The 21,309-nt window shown below is 40.0% G+C and overlaps 1 protein-coding gene across 1 annotated transcript in view; it reads left to right on the top strand.

The window, feature by feature from the left end:
- LOC103201916 (phosphatidylinositol 3-kinase regulatory subunit gamma) overlaps nt 1–21,309 on the top strand; it is a 379,666-nt gene that overhangs the window by 328,545 nt on the left and 29,812 nt on the right. The window contains exons 6-7 of the mRNA XM_007946679.2: nt 14,076–14,218; nt 18,214–18,390. Of these exons, the coding sequence (XP_007944870.1) occupies nt 14,076–14,218; nt 18,214–18,390 (320 nt within the window). The remainder of the gene's footprint in view (nt 1–14,075; nt 14,219–18,213; nt 18,391–21,309) is intronic.

Raw genomic sequence — 21,309 nt, 5'->3', positions numbered from 1 at the left:
TTCAGGCTCTTCTTGGTGAGTTTTTATCGTTGGCCCATTGGTGGATTAGGACTCGTGGGTGTCGCTCAGTAAGTGAAGTTGTAGGAGGTATGGGTGTAGTTGTGTCTTATGGGCACTGTTGTCTCCCACTCAATTAGATACAAATTACAATTGAATAACCTTCAAAAAACTTTGCAGGTCTGGAAGGTCCTTGGGGTTGCTGGAAGGCAGAACATGTTCTTAATCCCCAGGAATCTGCGAGAGCACTGTCTCTTTAAATTCCAAAATAGCCACTTTTAGACCTTCAAAATGGCGGAGCCCTCCGGACCAGCAAAAGTCCACAGCTCAGCCGCCTATCTCTTCACCTTCTGTGTTTATTCCCCAGCCACCGGAGCAGTCCTCCGTGCATTCCCTGGCTAGCAGAGCTGAATTTTAGGTTAATTCTTAAGTCCTACCAGCACTCGGGAATCTCCAAGCTGTGTGTGCCGCAGGATCGCTGACAGACAGCAGCTCCATATGTCTCCTTTTCTGGTATTTTCACACAAATTCTTCTGCTAGTTGGGGTTTGGTCCACTTCTGTATCCTTCCATTCAAGTCTCACGGGTCCAGGATTATCTTCTTTGTCCTTGTTAATTGGTTTCCCTTTTCTTTGTTGAAGAGGGTCTGTGTAGTCTTTCTACCTAGTCCGCCATCTTGCCGAAACTCCAAATAGGTATGGTTTTACTTCTTCCTTACCAATTTGAATGCCTTTGATTTCCCTTTCTTGCCTTATTGCCATGGCTAGGACTTCCAGTACAGTGTTGAATAGAAGTGGTGATAAGAGGGCATCCTTGTCTGGTTCCCGTTTGCAAGGGGATTGGTTTTAGTCATTGTCCATTGAGGATGTTGGCTATTGATTTTGCATATATGCCCTTTATTATGTTGAAGTAGTTCCCTTCTATGGTGGTGTAGTGCCTAAGGCATTTGACTGCTAACCAGAATGCTGGCGGTTCAAACACACCAGCCACTCCTCAGAAGGAAGATTGGGGAGTCTACTTCCATAGTGATATTGCCTTGGAAACCCAAGGAGGGGTCACTATGAGTCGGATCTGACTCGATGGCAATGAGTTTTATTCCTGTTTTGCTGGGAGTTTTTATCAGGAATGTGTGTTGGATTTTATCAAATCCCTTTTCTGCATAGATTATGATGTAGCTCTTTTCTTTTGTTTTCTTTATGTGATGTGTGACATTGATTTGTTAAAAATACATTTTATTAAAATATAATTTATGTACAGTGAAATACATAAAACTAAAGTGACATGGGTCAATGCATTTTGATGCTGATTATTTTTCTAATGTCGAACCATCCTTGCATACCTGTTATGAACCCCACTTGGTCATAATGTATTATTTTTTTCATATATTGTTGGATTCTATTGGGTAGGATTTTGTTGAAGATTTTTGCATCTATATTCATGAGAGATATCAGTCTATAGTTTTCCTTTTCAGTGATGTCTTTGCCTGGTTTTTGTATCAAGGTTATGCTTGTTTCATAAAATGAATTTGGGAGAATTCCATCCTTTTCTATGTTCTGGAATAGTTTGAGTAGGTTTGGTGTCAGTTCTTCTGTGAACGTTCTGTGGAATTCTTCAGTGCGACTGTCTAGAGCAGGGCCTTCTTTTGTTGGTAATTTTTTATGACCTGTTCAATATCTTCTTTTGTTATGAGTCTGTTTGAATTTCCCATCTCATTCTGTGTTAGTTTAGGTAAGTAGTGTGTTTCTAGAAAGCTGTCCCTTTCTTCTAGATTTTCAGTTTGTTGGAGTATAGTTCTGCATAGTATCCTGATACTATCCTTTTTATTTCATTTGGTTCTGTTATGACATCACTCACTTTGTTTATTACTATAGTATTCATATATTATTTGTATCTGCTCCCTCTTTTCCTTTGTTAAATTTGTCTGTGGTTTGTCAATTACTCTTTTGTAAAAAAAAAAAAAAAACAACTTCTAGTCTAGTTTTTTTTTTTTTTCTATTGTCTTCCTATTTTCTGCTTGATTTATTTCTATTTGAATCTTTATTATTTCTTTTCTTCTGGTGTAGGCTTTTTTTGCTGCTCTTTTTCTGATTGTTGTAGATGTTGGGTTAAGGTGTTGATTTTGGCTCTTCTTTTTTGATGTGTGCATTTATTACTATAAATTGGCCTCTGATCGCTGCTTTTGCTGTGTCCCAAAGATGTTGGTATATTGTGTTTTCATTCTCATTTGATTCAAGGAAGTTTTTAGGTGCATTTTTTATTTCTGCTATTACCCCATCATTTTTAAAGAGCGGGTGTTACTCAGTTTCCATGTGTTTGCTCTTTTTCCATTGATCTTTCTATTATTGATTTCTAATTTAATAGCATTGTGATCTGATAGGATGATTTGCAATATTCTTTTTTTTTTCTTTTGTCATAGGCACCCCCTGCCTGCATAGATATACTTAATTGTTCAGCCTGTCCTACCATCTATCCACTCACCTACTCATATGTCAGTCAGTGTTTGCCATCACTGACGATGCAGTACTGTATGTGCATAAGGGTTCATCTTTGTTGTCTGTACCTCCCATGCACCTCTCTGTATCTTCTTCTTCCTCAGTGCCACTGTGTTGATCACTTAAATTTGGTACGTTGCCTTTCCCTGCACCCAAATCAATACTTGTCTCTACCTATCTAGCAGTCTTCCCTCCCCTTCCCTCCTACGCCTGGTAATTAGCAAAGAAAATTTCCTTCCACATATAAAACTTAATTTTTATAGTAATGGACTTATACATTATTTGTCCTGTGATTGACTTATTTCACTCAGCATAATGTCCTTCAAGTTCAGTTGTGTTATGTGGTATTTTGCCAATTCTACGTTATTCTTCAGGGTTGTGTAGTATTCCATTGTGTGTTACCTTAGTTTGGTTATCCATTCCTCAGTTGATGGACACCTAGGTTGTTTCCATCTTTTGGCTATTTTAAATAGTGCTGCATAGTGCCTAAGGCACTTGACTGCTAACCAGAAGGCTGGCGGTTCAAACCCACGAGCCACTCCTTGGAAGGAAGATGGAGCAATCTATTTCTGTAGTGATACTGCCTCAGAAACCCAAGGAAGGGTTGCTATGAGTCAGTTTTGACTCAGTGGCACATAACAACAACAACAGTGATGAACATGGGTGTGCATATATCTGTTCTTGTCCTGGCTCTCACTTAATTAGGATAGATATCTAGTAATGGAATGGCTGGGTCAAGTGGTATTTCTAATTACAACTTTTTAAGGAGTTGCCATACTGCTTTCCACAGTGGTTTATATCATTTTACAATCCCACAAGCTTTGTAGTATTTCAGTGTTTTTGAATTTATTGAAGCTTGCTTTGTGGCCTAAGACATAGTCTACCCTGGAGAATGTTCCATGTTCATTAGGAAGGAATGTCTGTTGTGCTGTTGTTGGGTAAAGTGCTCTGTAGATGTCTATAAGATCAAGTGAGTGTATTGTATTGTTTAGTTCTTCTGCATCTTTGTTGAGTTTCTTTCCAGTTCTGTCTTTGATTGAAAGTGGTGTATTAAAATCTCCTACTATGACTGTGGAGTCATGTATTTTGTCTTTTCAGTTCTGTTAAAGTCTGATTTTTGTATTGTGGAACTTTTTCATTGGGTGCATAGATTTTTATTATGGTTATGTCCTATTGTTCAGTTGAACCTTTAGTCATTATATAATGTCCTTCCTTGTCTCTTACGGTGATTTTTGTCTTAAAGGCAGTTTTATCAGAAATTAATATTGTCACTCCTCTTCTTTGATTGCCATTTACTTGACATATCTTTTTCAAACCTTTGGTTTTTAGTCTTTTATTGTCTTATTTCTCAAGTGTGCCTCTTGTAGACAGCATATTGATGAGTTATGTTTTCTTATCAGTCTGCAGCTCTCTGTCTCCTAAGCGATGCATTTAATCCATTTACATTCAGTGTAATGATCAACAAGTATGAATTTATTGCTGTCATTTTGTTAGGGGTTTTTTGTGCTGTTGCTGATTTCTTCCATACAACTTTCTGTGCTGAGCTCATTTTGTTTATGAATTGTGTTATTTCCTGCATTGCTATTGTTTTAGTATTTGGTAAATATTTGTGCTGGTCCTCTTTTTCATTTGGATACAAAGGTTTATCATTTTTCTTTGTGGTTACCCTGTGATTCATAATTTTCTTGCCAAGTTTAGAACAGTCTGTTTTATCTTGTAATTGTCTTGAGTTCCTCACCACTTAGAAGATGTATAACTACACTGCTTTTCCCCTTTCTTTGGTTTGTAGTTGTCCTCATTTGCCAATTGATGTCTCTGGTTCCCTGTTTACAATCTTCTAAGCTTATTTTGCCTTGGATCCTTCCATAACTGAGTTGGTTTCTGGGTTATATGATCATGTGTGTTAATGGTTGGTTGGTGTTTGCTGTTGTTGCTTCTCTGTCCAAAGCACTCCGTTTAGTATCTCTTGTAGGGTTGGTCTGGTTTTAACAAATTCCTTAATTTCAGCTTATCTGGAAATGTCCTAATCTCACCATCATATTTGAGGAACAGTTTTGCTAGGTATATAATTCTTGGTTGGAAATTTTTTTCTTTCAGTGTTTTATATGTACCATCCCATTGTCTTCTTCTTTTTTTTTTAAATTTTTATTTTTATTGTGATTTGGGTGAAAATTTAAAGAGCAAATACACTTTCCATACAGCAGATCACATACACTTTGTCTCATGACATTGACCACTATTTAGCACAATGCAGTATCTCCTCTCCCACTTCCTCCCAATAGGTACCACTTCCCTGTGACCATCCCTCCATCCACTCCTACCCCCTGAGCTGTCTCCCTGTGCCTGAGCAGCCCTTCCATTGTCTTCTTGCCTGCATGGTTTCTGTGGAGGAATCAGCTTAGTCTTATTGATTGCCCTTTGTAGGTAACTTTTTGTTTTTCCTGTGCTGCTTTCAGGGTTTCTTTGTGTTTGGTTTTGGTGAGTTTGATGATGATATGTGTTCTGGTTACCTAGTGCTGCTCTGATTAGAATATACCACAAATGGGATGGCCTTAACAAACAGGAGTTTATTCTTACAATTTGGAGGCATTAAGTCCAAGTTCAAAGTGCCAGGCTCTAGGGGCTGGGTGAAAGCCCCTCAACCTTGGGGTCCAGCTCTGCTTCCCCTCCTGGCCCACTGGAGCTGGAGGTGTTTCTTCACTCAGACAGCTGCTGGCTGCTGAAGCTGAGAAGCTCCAGGGTTGACAAGTAAAAGGGCACAGTCCTGATATTACCAAACCATGTGGCAGGCCATTAACTTAAGTCCACTGTAAGTCCCAAGGTCATCAGAGCATAGCAGGCTGCTTAGCAATGACATGGCTACATGCAGGGTCCAAACGTGCCATAAGCTAGAGACCATTCTCAAAGCTTCTCCTTATATACAGGAAGCAGACCACATCCCAAAGGCAGCTACACATCTGCTTGTGGTAGATCCCACCATGGAGTTGATTGCCAATCTCATCATGGGGAATAACTACCACCAGCTACCCAGCCACTCAACCAGGCCCAGCCAAGTTGACACACAAACATAACTACCACTTTATGATTTTCTTTTGGAGTCTATCCTGTTTGGGGTCCATTGGGCTTCTTGAATAGATATATTCTCGTCTTTCATCATATCAGGGAAATTCACTTCCAACAAATCTTTGACAGTTTTCTCTGTGGTTGTATTTGTCTCTTTCTCTTCTGGAATTCTGATTATGTGTAAGTTATTTGTTTTGATATTTTTTCTGATTGATGCCTTTCCAAAGAAGTATTGAGATATTTGTCTTTAGTCTCACTAATTTTGTCTTCCATTGATTTGATTCTACTCCTTTGCCCTTTCAATAGGTTATCTAGTTCTAAAAATTTAGTATTGGTCTTCTGGATTTCTATCTGTAGATTTTGTATCATTTCTAATTTTTCATTTATTTTGTCACTTTGTTCTTGTATTGTCTTTCAAAAGTGTTCTAGGGTTTTCTCTGTCTTTTCCTTAATGTTATTAGTGTTTTCCTTGATCTGTCTGTCAGTCTGTTGAAGGTACCTAAATACAATTCTTTTGAATTCCTTATCAGGGAATTCCAGTGCTGCTCCTTCCTCAGGGATGTGTTCTGGGTCTGTATCCTGGTCCTTTATTTCTACTGCTTTATCTTGCTTCTTTGTGTGGACTGTAATGATTTGTTGTATCTAAGACAGTGTTACCTTGTTGTATTTATATTTAATTGCACGTTGGTGTGATTTGCCCAAGGTTTTTGTTTTCTTTGGATGTATCTGAGTAAGCAGGATGCTGTGCTCCTCTATTTGGTAGTTGGCAGCTCTTATGTCCTCACCACCTATCTCCTGGTGGGTGTGATAGAGAAGAGTGGGTGTACAGATCTCTGTTAAGTGTTTGTGAAGAACAGTTAAGGATGAATCAGGCTCATGTTGACTGTTGTGTATCGTTGGCCAGTTGGTGCAGAAGCAAGTGGCAGCCTCACTCAGTTGGTGGGGCTGTGGGAAGTGTGGGTGTGGTTGCATTGTATGTGCATGGTTGCTGTCTCCCACTCAGTTAGACAAAAGCAACAATCAAAAAACCCACCAAAATATAAACGAGGGCAAAAAACACACATCATATAAACATACAGGAACAATCCTCAAAAAGAGAAAAAAGAAGAAAAAAGTAAAAAAAGAGGAAAGGCAATACATGAGATTAAATATTTAAAGAAATGTTTGAAAAAGACAAAAGAAATATAAAGAGAAAAAGAGAAGAAAACCCCCACAATACCTGGGGAGGGGGGAATAAGAGAAAAGAACTAGAGTAAGAGAATAATGATGGGAAAAAAGAAGAAACAAGGGATGGAAAGAACCATAAGAAAGGAAAAACTGGTATCTAGGGAAAGGGAAGAGGAAAAAAAGCCCAAAACTAGAACCTGGGAAGGGAAAAAGAAAGAATAAAAATAAAAAGGAAGAGAAAGAAAAAAAATTGTTTTAAACAAACAAAAAACGAATCTAGGAGTGGGTTGGGTAGGGCACCCAGGCTCTGTCAGAGCACACAGACTGGGATGGAATTCCTGCCAGCCCAGAAGGTGGGTGGAGGTGAGAGATGGCTGCACCTCTGTTCACCCTGAGGGTGTGGGGTATAAGAGTAATAAGTGGACTATTGCACCTTTCCAGTCCTCAGCCTACGGTATGTCCCTGCTGTCTTTGGCAGGTGGAACCTATTCTTAGGTCCCTGGAGTCTGAACAAGAATCCTGTTGTTTTAAATAGCCACAGCCATTTTAAATATTCACAGTGGCTGTGCCCTCCAGACAGCCAAAAGTCCACAGCTCACTTCGTCTCTTTCTTTGCTGTTTCCCTTTTTAGTCATCAGCTACCAGTGCAGTCACCCATGCAGCCAGCCCTTGGCAAGCAGGGCTAATTTTTGGGTTAATTCTCAGGTCCTAACACCACTTGGAAGTATTCAAACTGTCTGTGCTGTCAGGATAGCAGACAGTCCACAGCTTCGTTTTTCTCATTATTCACTGTTTTCATTCAGGTTGTTTTACTCAAAAACCAAACCAAACTCATTGCTGTCGAGTCGTTTCTGACCCATAGCAATCCCTGTTGGGTTTCCAAGGCTGTAAATCTTTATGGAAGTAGGTTGCTCAGTCTTCCTTCTGTGGAGTGGCTGGTGGGTTTGAACCACTGACCTTCTAGTTAGCAGTCAAGTGCCTTATCCATTAAGCCACCAGAGCTCCTTAGGTTCTTCTACTAGTTGGTGTTTAATTCACTTCTGTATCTTTCCTTTCAAAGCTCAGGACTCCAGGATTATCTTCTATATCTGTGTCAATTGGTTTCTTTTTTCTTTGTTGAAGAGAGTCTGTGTAGCTTGTCAGCCTATTCCACCATCTTACTGGAAGGTCTCTCTACTTTTCCTCTTTTTGTAATACTTCTCATCTCTAACAAGCCATGTAATTTACTTACCTATATCCTTGGAAGGAAGGTTGGTCAGTCTACTTCCGTAGTGATACTGCCTTGGAAACCCAAAGAGGGTTGCTATGAGTTGGGTCTGACAAGAGGGTACATAACAACAACAACATTGCATCTGTTGCTTGTTGTCTCTCTATCACTCCCTGAACCAAAAGTTACAGAATGGCAGAAATCTTTGTCAAGCTTGTTTACTCATGCATCCCAAATGCCTTGAATAATGCTTAAAAACTCAAACTCACTGCCATTGAGTCAATTCCAACTCATAGCAGCCCTCATTGGGTTTTTGAGGCTGTACATGTTTATGGAAGCAAACTGCCTCATCTTTCGCCTGAAGAGTAACTAGTGGGTTTGAACTATTGAACGTTTGGTTAGCAGCCAAATGCCTTAACCACTACACCACTAGAGCTCCTTGAATAATGCTTAGCATATAGTTAGTGCTCAGTTTTTTTGTTGAATAAATTTTTGCAAGGTAATGAACCAGAAGCAGTCCGTCCTTGGCAGGAGCCTGGAGTCAAACTTATTGTGTGAAACTGAGATAGAGGAGTACTAACCTTCCTGTGAACAGAGGCTAGAAAAAATGGCCACTGTTGCATGTGTCTTTGGTTAATATAAAGCTGCATTTCTACCTTCTTGCTGTGGCTGGAGGAAGCACAGAAAGCTTCACATGCTGGACACGAGCTCAGCTGTATTGGGGATTTCTTTGCAGAATAGGAGTCTTGAGCAGCTGATATGAGACTGGGTACTGGACTTAGAATTTCTTGTCGGGAATTTGGGTAAGGACGTCAACGGAGGTAAACAAAATAGATCCGAAACTAGCTCTTATTAGGTCCCATTGAGTTGGTTTCAACTCATAGCAACCCCATGTACAATAGAACTAACTAAATGCTGCCTTGTCCTGTGCCATCCTCACAATTGTTGCTATATTTGAGCTTATTGTTGCAACCTCTGTGTCAGTCCATATCATAGAGGGTTTTCCTCTTTTTTGCTGACTTTCTACTTAACAGTGCATGATGCCCTTCTCCAGGGACTTGTCCCTTCTGGTAACATGTCCACAGTCTTGCCATTCTTGCTTCTAAGGAACATTCTGTCTGTACTTCTTCCAAAACAGATAGAAGCTACAAGAGGGCTAAATTTCTGTATGTGAGAATTGGGAGCAAAATTTGAGATGGGGGGTGAAATGGGGCAGAATACTAGGCAAAGAAGAGCTGTTGTGAGGTAAAGCTCTGGGAAGTGGAGAGAAAGAGAAGGACCTAGTGATTAGCATACAGGGAGTGTGCTGGGAAATAATGTTAAAGGGGGTTAAAGAGTTGATTTCAAGGTGTGTTATAGAGCCTCCTCTGTTTTTACTGTGAAATCTTAGATAAAATCTACATTGCTTTGGTGCAGGTAAATTTTTTCCAGAGAATGGGAAGAGATGGTATGCCCTGACTCAGAATTGGCACAGGGTGAGAATAGGCGACATGTGGGGATATCTTACATCTGGATTATGTATAATTGGGAGGAAAAACTATAGTACTTAATGATTGATTGGGATAAAGGAGTTGGCAATGAGGAGAATCATTGGTGACCTTGGAAAAAGTCTGTGTAATAGTGAGAGCAGAAGCCAGAGTAGAGTGAGTTGAAGAGTGAATGAGAGATGAAGAAGGAGATACAGCATATGTGAACAATACTTTCAAGAAGCTTAATTGACTAGGAGGGAATTTAGAGTTAAGAGGATTTTCTTCAAAGTGCTGTTTATATGTAGATGAAAAGGAACCAGTAGACCAAGAGAATTGCTGTTATAAAAAGGGCTGGCATGGTACATGGAAGCCATGAGAAGAGAAGAGGAGATGAGGTCTAGAACACATATAGATAAAGGGATGGGGTGATGGGGAAGGAGAGGAGGATGGTGCAGATATAGGTAGGTTTACAGTTTTGATGGAGGAGCCCTTGTGGTACAGTGGTTAAGCCCTAAGCCGCTAACTGAAGGGTCAAGAGTTTGAACCCAACTACTGCTCTGTAGGAGAAAGAAGTGGCAGTCTGCTTCTGGAAAGTTTACAACATTGGAAACCTGTGAGGCAGGTCTACCCTATCCTATAGAGTCTCTATGAGTTGGAATCAACAGCAACAGATTTTTTTTTTTTTTTTTTTTTAATGGTTTTGGTGGTAGGTATAGTGGCATTGTTTAAAATAATGATGGCATGGGGGAGCTGCTTCCTTTTGCTGCTCCACCTACCAACATATTTATCAGTGTTTTCTTTAAAAACAAACAAACAAAAAAAACCACGAAAAAACAAACTCACTGCCCTCAATTTGACCCCTCCATGGGTTTTGAGGTGGTGTGTCTGCAGAAGTAGATTACCCATCCATTCTTCCTTCTGGGGAGTGGCTGGTGGGTTTTGAACTGCCAGCCTTCTGGTTAGCAGTCATATATGCCTTAGGCACTACACCACCAGAGCTCTCATATCAGTGTTGTTGTTGTTATGTGCCATCAAGTTGGATCCGACTCATAGCGACCCCTCCTTGGGTTTTCGAGGTGATATCACTACAGAAGTAGATTGCCCAACCTTCCTTCCAAGGAGTGGCTGGTGAATATCAGTGTTAGTAAAGTCTAAATTATTGGTGTTTTCTTTGAAAATCCAGGGCCAGGGCTTTAAAGATAATTTCTAACCTCCCAAGGGAACCAAGACCCTACACTATAATTTGAGAGTTGCAGAGTTTGTAACAAGATATTTACATATACCCAAACTAAAACAACCAAACTCACTGCTGTCAAGTCAGAATCGACTCATAGCGACCCCTCCTTGGGTTTCGGAGGTGATATCACTCACTACAACAGTAGATTGCCCAATCTTCCTTCTAAGGAGTGGCTGGTGGGTTTGAACTGCCAGCCTTCTGTTTAGCAGTCAGATGCCTCAGGCACTATACTGCCAGAGCTCTTGTTTACATATAGGCATTCTAATAAGTTTGCAGTACTGTCTGGGATATGTATAATTTATTGTTAGGGGCTGTCAAGTTAATTCTAACTCATAGTGACCTTATGTACCACAGAACGAAACACTGCCCCATCCTGCACCAGCCTCACAGTCCTTGATATGCTTGAGCCCATGTGTGGTAGTTAAGGTTATGTGTCAACTTGGCTGGGCCTGGTTACACCCTACATCTGGAACTACATCCTGGGCAGCTGAATGTAGTTATTTCCCATGATGAGACCGGTCATCACCTCCATGGTGGAATCTGCTGTGAGCAGCTGGGTAGCTGCTTTATGGATATGGTCTGCTTCTAGTATATAAGAAAACACTTTGAGAAAGATCTGTAGCCTCTTGCCACATCTGGATCCTGCACTTGTGTTTCGTTCTGTGGTACATAAGGTCACTATGAGTTAGAATTAACTTGACAGCCCCTAACAATAATCAGTGGTCTGCCATGTTGTATGCTGATCTTGGGAATGTTTACCTAGTTGCCTGCCGTGTTGCTTGATAATCTTGGGACTGTGCCATTTTACTTACAGACCTTGGGCTTGTCAGTCTCAGCAGCCAGCAGCTGCCTGAGTTAAGAGAAACCTCCAGCTCTAGTGGGCCAGGAGCAAGAGGCAGAGCTGAAACCCAAGGTTGAGGGGCCTTCACCCAGCCCCTGCAGGTGACACTTTGAACTCAGACTTCTAGCCTCCTAAGCTGTAAGAGAATGAATCCCTGTTTGTTAAAGCCACCCATTTGTGGTATTTTCTGTGAGAGCAGTACTGGAGAACCAAAACACCATTGTTGAATCTACCGTGTCAGTCCATCTTGTGGAGGGTCTTACTCTTTTTTGCTGACCTCTACTTTACATGGCATAATATCCTTCCCAGGGACTAGTCCCTTCTGACAACACAACCAAAGTAGGTGAGATGAAGTCTGGCGATTCTCGCTTCTAAGAGAATTTCAGCTGCGCTTCCTCCAGGACAGATTTGTTTGTTTTTCCAGCAGTCTGTGGTGCTTTCAGTATTCTTTGCCATCATCACAATTCAAAAGCATCAATTCTTCCTTTTTCATTGTCCAGCTTTTGCATGAGATGGTTGAAAATACCGTAGCTTGGGTTAGTTAGGTGCACCTTCGTCTTTGCTCTTCAATACTTTAAAGAGGTCTTTTGCAGCAGATTTGCTCTGCAAAAATGCAATGTGACCTCTGAATTCTTGACTGCTGCTTGCAGGGCTGTTGATTGTGGATCCAAGTGAAATGAAATATGTGTAAGAAATGAAGTATATGTATGTATAAGAGTATAATATAACCTCTTCCATATGTAACTCCACAGAGTTCTGTTGTTGTTGTTATGTGCCATCGAGTCAAACCCAACTCATAGCGACCCCTCCTTGGGTTTCCGAGGCAGTATCTCTATGGAAGTAGGATTGCCCAACCTTCCTTCCGAGGAGTGGCTGGTGGGTTTGAACCGCCAGCCGTCTGGTTAGCAGGCAAGTGTCTTAGCCACTATGCTACCAGAGCTCCCCCACAGAGTTCTAGCCTCCCTCATATCCTGCTAATCCTCTTATGATTCAGGCTTACCAAGCAATTGCTATTCCTTGAATATCCCCTGTTATTTCATGTATATACATACCATGGTTTCTATGTGTGATTCTGTGTTTTTTTCCTCTACCCCAATTTTTAAAAACCAACTTACTCTGTGAAGCTTCTCTAAAGCAATAGGTAACTAATTCACCCCATTCAGTTACCTCTACCATGGCATGAAAGCAAACCCTATTAAAGTTCACAATTCTGTTCCACCAGTGTTCTGAGTCCTGGAGAGCTTGCCATTGGTTTCACGAATATCTTTATTCAACAGTATGATATCATCGTTATAACAGATTCTCAATAATCATTTGTTGAAATAAATAAATGCTGGATAGTTGAGGTTATATTGTAAACATCAAAACTCTTAAAATTGTAAACCTTCCATATGGCAATCTTTCTGGACCTTTATGTGTGTTTCTTGCCTTTTAAAAGTAAACTGAAATACTCTTTTTGAAGATTTTGGGGAATCACAGTTCATTAATATGATTATTAATCACATTAGTCTATTAATGCCCTTAGAACTCACCAGAATGTATAGTGCTGGTCACTCTGGTGCTGAACGGTCTAGCTTCTTAGGCTTTTAGAGTTACTAAGTTTGTTTTGTGGAGTTTTTCAGTTTTTTGTCTTTTTCTTCTTATTTCCTCTACCTTTAGCAGCTTTGTTCCCCTTTTCATTTTACTCCAATAATTTGTTTTAGAAGGATCAGCACAAGGCTGGTTCCTATGAAGGGGAGGTTAAGGATGTCCCAGATGTCTTAACTTTTCCAAACTACTGTACCACTCTGTTATCTCTTCTAACATCAACTCCCCCTCCTCCCCTTAGGAATCTCCTTCCCATCTTAATGTTTTGTAATTCACTGTAACTTCTCACGGAACTCTAGGAAACGGCTCACACATTTGTGAACTCCGGTAAGTCGCAGGTCTGTGTTTCCTGCATCAGGCTGGAGGATTCTCATTCAGGTGGTTGCAGAGTCTGACGAACCCAAATAGGCAGGTCATAACGGGCAGCTCACTTAAAAATAGGACCATAATTACATAATTACAGGTGTAAAGGCTAGGATTTACAGTATATTACAAAATCGAGGAATATGTCTAGAAAGGCCATATTAAGTATTTTACTGCACTGGTACATTTTCTGCTTCTCATCTGCCCTGGGTTTTAAGCAAATTCTTGAGAAAAGAAAGTAAGAATAACTAGATTCTATAGGGCTCTTCTGGGATTAAAGCTTTGCATTTTGGGGCATGGACTTCTTTGCTCCATCTATTTTCTCCTTCAGTGCTGTTTAGGAATCAGTACTACAATAAGAAATACAGGCAGAACTTGGTCATTGTCTCTAAGGTGTTAAGGGCCAATCTCTTTTGGCAGTTCAGATGCCTTTCTCAGTAATAAATTTCAAGCAGTGGTTCCTTTCCTTTTTTTTTTTAGCTTTTGAATGATATATTTTGTGTAAAAGTAATTGGAGTGGGAGATAAATGAAGGGTCTTAATTGGATCTTACATGAGAATGTTAATGAAAATTGTAAGATCTGTTTTAAGACCACGGTTACAAGAAAAAATAAAGATAATAAAATGTACATCATTTTTTTTTCTCTCCTATAGGAAATACAGATGAAGAGGACTGCAATTGAAGCTTTTAATGAAACAATTAAAATATTTGAGGAACAATGTCATACACAAGAACAGCATAGCAAAGAATATATCGAGCGATTTCGTAGAGAGGGGAATGAAAAGGAGATTGAACGGTAAGTCTGCCTAATGCCTCCGAGTGTGTCAGTGAGACATGACTTCTTTTCTTCATCAATGATTCTTGTCTTGTCTGCTTTTACCCCTCACACTGCACAGTTCTGCTATATGAACTGTTTGTTTCTGCGTTTCTGCTAATGATACCACATTGAACGTCCTTTGTCTTCTGTACCTCCTCCATTCCCCAAAATTATTAACTCCTGATTCCTTAAAACTGGTTTAGGGGATTTTTATCTGTGCCCCTACAGTACCTGGTACTGATCCCTAGCATGACATTTATAGAACATCATGGTCACTAAACTGTGAGTTCATTGAGAGTAGCAATGGTGGCTTATTTTCCCTGATAGTCCCACTGTCTGTTACGATGTTGTTGTTGTTAGGTGCCATTGAGTCAGCTCTGACTCATAGCGACCCTATGTACAACAGAACACTGTTGGGTCCTGCACCAGCCTCACAATGCTTGCCATACCTGAGCCCATCCTTGCAGCCACTGTGTCAGTCCATCTCATTAAGGGTCTTCCCCTTTTCTGCTGACCATCTACTTTATCAAGCATGTTATCCATCTCCAGGGAATGGTCCCTTCTGACAACATGAGCACAATGGTGAGATGAAATTTGGCCATTCTTGCTTCCAAGAAACATTCCAGCTGCTCTTCTTCCAGGATAGATTTCTTCCTTCTTCTGGCAGTCGATGATCTTTTCAGTGTTCATCACCAACACCACAATTCAAGGGCATCACCTCTTTTTCAGTCTTCCTTTTTCATTGTGCAGCTTTCACATGCATATGAGGCGATCGAAAATACTATGGCTTGGGTCAGATATACCTTAGTTTTCATCTTTTATTGTACCCTTGAAATCATGTCTGGGTGAAATTCATGATAGCAAATTGTATCTGGAGCAGCATTTGAAGAAATAAGTGTCTGGGAGTTCATAGTGGAGGTTCATTGAATATTTATTGGACTGAAAATTGACTTTGGCATCATTCTGAGAATAAATTGAAAGTAGAACAAGATTATAGGCAAGAAAACCAGCCTGGATGTTGCAGGTAGCTGCAGTGATTGCGGCCATCAGGGTAAATGATGTATAGGGCCTATACCAAAGAAATTACAGGAAAGGAGGGAAGTGAATAGGAGTGCTGAGGACTTGATGCTTGACCAGATTTGGGAGAATTTAAAAGATTATTTCTAGATTTCTGGTGTTATTTCCTAAAATAGGAAGTACATAAAGAGAGTTCAGGATTGGATCCGGTGAGTCTGAGGTTCCTGTGTGTTCTGTTACCTAGTGCTGCTCTGAAAAGAATATATACCACAAATGGGATGGCCTTAACAAACAGGAGTTTATTCTTACGATTTGGAGGTGTTAAGTCCAAGTTCAAAGTGCCAGGCTCTAGGGGCTGGGTGAAAGCCCCTCAACGTTGGGGTCCAGCTCTGCCTCCCCTCCTGGCCCACTGGAGCTAGAGGCGTTTCTTCACTCAGGCAGCTGCTGGCTGCTGAGGCTGAGAAGCCCCAGGGTTGACAAGTCAAAAGGCACAGTCCTGATGTTACCAAACCACATGGCAGGCCATTAACTTAAGTCCATTGTAAGTCCCAAGGTCGTCAGAGCATAGCAGGCTGCTGAGCAACGACACAGCTACATGCAGGGTCCAAGCATGCCATAGGCTAGAGACCATTCCCAAAGCTTCTGCTTATATACAGGAAGCAGATCACATCCCAAAGGCAGCTACTCAGCTGCTCCCAGTAGATTCCACCATGGAGTTGATTACCAGTCTCATCATGGGGAATACTACATCCAGCTGCCCAGCCACTCAACCAGGCCTAGCCAAGCTAACATACAAACATAACCATCACACTGTGAGAATCCAAATGGAGCTAGCTGAGAGGCAGGCAGCTGCTTATGTGGATTTGCAACTCAGGATAGTAAAAAGGATTTGGGAGGCATAATGTGTAGGTGATGGTAGATGCTAAGAATGAGATTACACAGAGAATAAGAAGCATGAGAAATAACTGTTGGATGTGGACCTTTTTTTTTTTTTTAAGGAAACTAAAAGGATTTTATCAAAGCAATTTTAGTGGAGTATTAGAAGACTGATCTAGATAATAATGAGTTGAGTGAAAAGGAATGAAAAAGTGGAGAATAAATAAAAATCATATGTAATGAAAAAGCAAAATTATTCTCATATTAGTATATACAGTGTTAGTAAATCTCTTTGTACATAAATATAGGGCTAAGTGCTGTGAAGCAATGTAGTTAATGGTTAAAACCATATGTTTGAATTCTGTATTGGCCATTTACTAGCTGTATGACCTTTGAATGAGTTATCTGACCTGAGCCTCACTTAGTTTGCTCATCTGTAAACTGTGGATGATACCTCATCAGAATGCTTTGAGAATTTAAGTGAGATTTTATATCCTTGCACATAGTAGGCTCTCAGTAAAAGGTAACTACTGTTATTAATTTGTATCAAGACAAATCTGTCTTGGAAGAAGTATCGTTGGAATGCTCCTTAAAGCGAGAATGGCCAGACTTTGTCTTACCTACTTTGTTCATGTCAGAAGAGATCATTCTCTGGAGAAGGATATCATGCTTGATAAAGTAGAGGGTCAGCAAAAAGGGGGAAAGTCTTCAACAAAATGAGTTGACACAGTGGCTGTGCTCAAGCATAGCAGGAAGTGTGAGGATGGCACAGGATTGGGCAGTGTTTCATTCTGTTATACATAGGGTCTTTATGAGTCAGAGCCAATTTTGGCACCTAATGACTGTTATTAATAATGAATAAATACTCAATTCTAATTTGGTTGTAGGGAAGGAAAGATAAGTGTGATGGGTTTTAATAGTAATATAAAATTGCATATTACTGGGTGACAAATGAGCAGTTGCTGCACAGAGCAGAAGAGAACTTTGAGTGCTGGAAAAGCTTATAGCCTATTTGCTTTAGGCAAACATTGAGTGCTTACTAAGATGTGCTAAGTACTATTCTAGTCCCTTTACAAGTATTATCACATTTCATTCACACAACATCCCAGTGAAGGAGGTACTGTTTTAAGTACCCATTTTAAACACATGAGCAAATGAAATACAGGGAAGTTAAATAATTTGCCCGGAGCCATAGTAAGTAAGTGGCAGGGCAGGGATTCAAACCTGTGCAGGCTGACTCCAGAGCTATTGCTCTTAAACCTCTGTGCTGTTTTACCTCTTGAATATTCAGTGTTACCTCTTCACTTGTTCAGTTATGACTGTATTCTGGGGCCTAAACAAGGTCATTGGGATGTTTTCTCACACTCTTTGTCTTGTGGTCTGTTTTTAGCTGTGCTGGCTTTATTCTTCATGTGAGGTGGCAATATGGCTATGAGGAGTACTTGTTGTTGTTGTTATTTGCCATTTGCCATCGAGTCAGCCCCAACTCATAGCGACCCCTCCTTGGTTTTCTGAGGCAGTATCACTACGGAAGTAGGATTGCCGAGCCTTTCTTCCGAGGAGTGGCTGGTGGGTTTGAACCGCCAGCCTTCTGGTTAGCAGTCAAGTGCCTTAGGCATTATGCTACCAGAGCTCCTATGAGAAGTACTAGAATCACATATTCACTTAGTGGAAAAGAGAACCTTTTTTTACAATGTTGTTGTTGTAGTTGTTACGTGCTGTCTGTTGAGTTGATTCTGACTCATAACCTAGAATTGACTCTCATTGGGCAAGTTTGGGTCTTATGTCCATTCCTGAGCCAATCACTATGGCCTGAGGGTAGGGATAAGAAGGAATGGAATATTCTTATTGACCAGGTTGTGCTATGTTGCATCCAATGCTGGATCTATAGTAGGGGCAGGAAGTCCTACATATAAGGAATACATCATCAAGATACTAGTACTAGAGACTGGGAATATAGATACTGGGCAGACAGACATATCAGATGTCCACCACACTTAAGATTTTGGGACCATGCTTGAACTATAGGATTACTCTGCTTGGTTATTGTTTTAACCTTAATATGTCAAATATTTTTGCAGAATTATGATGAATTATGACAAATTGAAATCACGTCTGGGTGAGATTCATGATAGTAAAATGCGTCTAGAGCAAGATTTGAAGAAACAAGCTTTGGACAACCGGGAAATAGATAAAAAAATGAATAGTATCAAACCTGACCTGATCCAGCTGCGCAAGATTCGAGATCAGCACCTTGTGTAAGTAATCTGGGCCTATATAGGGAGGGATCCACTGGCACCAGATTACTACTAGCACCAGAGATGTCACATTTTGAAGAAAATATTTTTAATTGAGAATAGGCCATTGAGATTAATAAGACTTTAGGAAACCAGCCTTGTTAGTGGTAGGGGGTACCAGAGTTTACCTAAGTCAAATATATATGGCAAAGCCAGGATGTAGTCCAGCACTGTAATCTATACAAATGCCTTGGAAATCTGAGAGAATGGCTTATAGCATGAGCAAAGTGATGTAGTTTATAAAGTATAGGTTTATGTTTGACTGAAACACAGAAACCAGAATCCTTGGTTACATGGGAGAACCATAGAGTAGAAATTACCCTCTGAGGCAGAAGAAAAAATAGTAACAAGGAACCCAAAACCCAAAAGCATACAAAACAATCTTTTAAAGGAAATTCTGGGTTTCAGAAATGAAATTCTAATTTTAAATAATAGAATGATAAAAGATAATTTGACCTGAGTAGTGAAACCTACCTTTATTAATAATAAGGAGAATTGACAGCAATGCATTTTATACAGTTACATAATAGGGATAGTATCCAAATATAGATTGAAATATACATTATCAGAAGAAGATGTGTACATTATATATTTTAGGACAAATGACTGATTCATGGAAGGACAGACTCTACAAGAGAAGAAAATATATTGGGCTTTTTTTCTGGATAATGAGCAGACTATCATGGAATATATTTATGGGCCACTTTTCATATATATAGCACAACTCCATTCAAACTCCTGGCACTAGAGCACATAGCAAAGCTGTCTGACTCTAGATTTTCTATACATTTCAGAGTTTCTTTGAATAAAATACAGAAGGAACGAAATACAGGCCTAGAGGTTAGAACGTCAACAGATAACTTTCGTTGGAGGAAAATTGAAGGTGATTTTGTTTTTTGGGGAAAACAATTACAACTACACTATCCTGAGCAGATTTAGTAACATCTTTCTGGAGAAATTATTTTAGTTTGAATTGTAACCAAGAAAAAGTTAACCAAGTGGCATATTTTGGAAATAAGGCAAGGAGATGCCCTTGTTTAAAAGGTATATCTGCTCTTAGAAGGCTCATGTGTTTCTGACCATATTATGAAGCTGAAGAAAAGCCCAGGAAGTCATGCTATGGACCAAAGGCGAGAATGGAAGCACTTCTTTGCTCTGAAAAGATGGACATGAAGATATTCGGAAATACAACATCTCAAAAGGCACAAATGGGTGTGGTGGCAAACCAGGACTTGAAAGTTCTTTTAACAGATAATGTAAATTAAATATGAAAGAGAGTGCAGATAATATAATGATTGACAAACCATGACCTAGTAAGAACATCTGGGATGTTTAGGAAGGTAGAGACAGCCATTACATCTTTGGAAGAGTTGCCTCAGAAGGAATAGTCTGGCGTCCCATAATCCATACTTTGAGGTTTCTGACAGACACCGCTAGGCTTAGTAGACTATCTGTTCCAGTGCTGAAATTTGAGACTGGTTATAAAATGTGCTGCAGATGAGTGTCGCTGCATGATACTGAGCATGATCTCTTTCTGGCCTGTTTTTAAGTTGTAATAAGTTGGAATTCTGCATTATTCAACTAGATACTGTCATTAGTTAATCAAGCCCCTTTTGGTTGTAGACATTTCTGACTTCCAACTCATGTCCCCACAAGGATATTATAGGCAGTTTTATGAGATTCTCTGATGGGATCTTTTTTTTTTAATTCCCTGCGCTGTAACAGCTCACCTCCCTCTTCCTACCTGTGATTACCCTTTCTCTGTGTCCTTCTTGCTGATGCATTCCTCCTCCCTACCTATCTCCCTGTGTAATTGCTGCCCTTTTGATCTTCCATGGTTAATTGTTCTAAGGAGTGCATCTCCCTGGTGCCGGTGTTCACCTTGTAGGCTTGTCTCTTGTTTGGCTGAGAGTTAAGCCATGGGAGTGAGTTCAATTTCAGGCTGAACAGATGAGTTGGGGCTGTAGTCTCTGGGGTTTCAGCCACCTCCATCAGACCAGTAAGGCTGATCTTTTTTGTGATTTTGAGTTTTGTTCCACATTTTTCTCCCACTCTAGTCAGGATCTCTAATACTGATCTGTTTCTGAGTGGTTGATATTGGTAGCCGGGCACCATCTAGTTCTTGTTTCAGGGTCATATAAGCTGAAGTTCTCATGGTCCATTAGTCCTTTGGATGAACTCTTTCCATGCATCTTTGATTTTCTTTACTTTTCTTTGCTCCATATGAGGAGAGACTAATAGTTGCCTCTTCTCTGATGAGATCTTAATGTGCTGTTTCTACATTATTATTCATGCTTGATTTATCAGGGTAATAGCCTTTTCAAAAAATGGAATTTGGTTGGCCATGTATAACTCTTTTCATCATGAATTACTTTTCTTACTATCCATAAATTCAAAATAAAGAATAACTTACCATTAAAATATAGGCATATTAATGATGAACTTTGACTGATATGTGCTAGGGGAATTTCTAGCTAAAGGAGTCCTATGGAAGTAGTGTGTTCTGTTTGTTGTAACAGCCTTAGATAGATAGAGTGTTCATATACCATATAATTCACCCATTTAAAATGTACAGTGCAATGGTTTTTAGTATATTCACAGGTGTTTGCAGCAATTGCCACAGCCAATTATAGAACATTTTCACCACCTCAGAAGAAACCTTGTACCCATTAGCTGTCCATCCATCCCCCAGCATTCTTCCTCATATGCTCCTAGCTCTAAACAATCACTTATCCATTCTCCATCTCTATAAATTTTCCTATTGTGGATGTTTCATATAAATGGAATGACAAAATATGTGATCTTTCTGGCTTTTTATTTAGCATAATGATTTCAAGGTTCATACATGTGGCCACTTGGAAGCTTTTTTTTTTTTTTTTT

Source organism: Orycteropus afer, unplaced genomic scaffold, assembly GCF_000298275.1.
Source record: "Orycteropus afer afer isolate SDZICR_OR568_19922 unplaced genomic scaffold, OryAfe1.0 scaffold00169, whole genome shotgun sequence".
Classification (NCBI taxonomy): domain Eukaryota; kingdom Metazoa; phylum Chordata; class Mammalia; order Tubulidentata; family Orycteropodidae; genus Orycteropus; species Orycteropus afer.
This window is presented reverse-complemented; position numbering and strand designations above follow the sequence as displayed.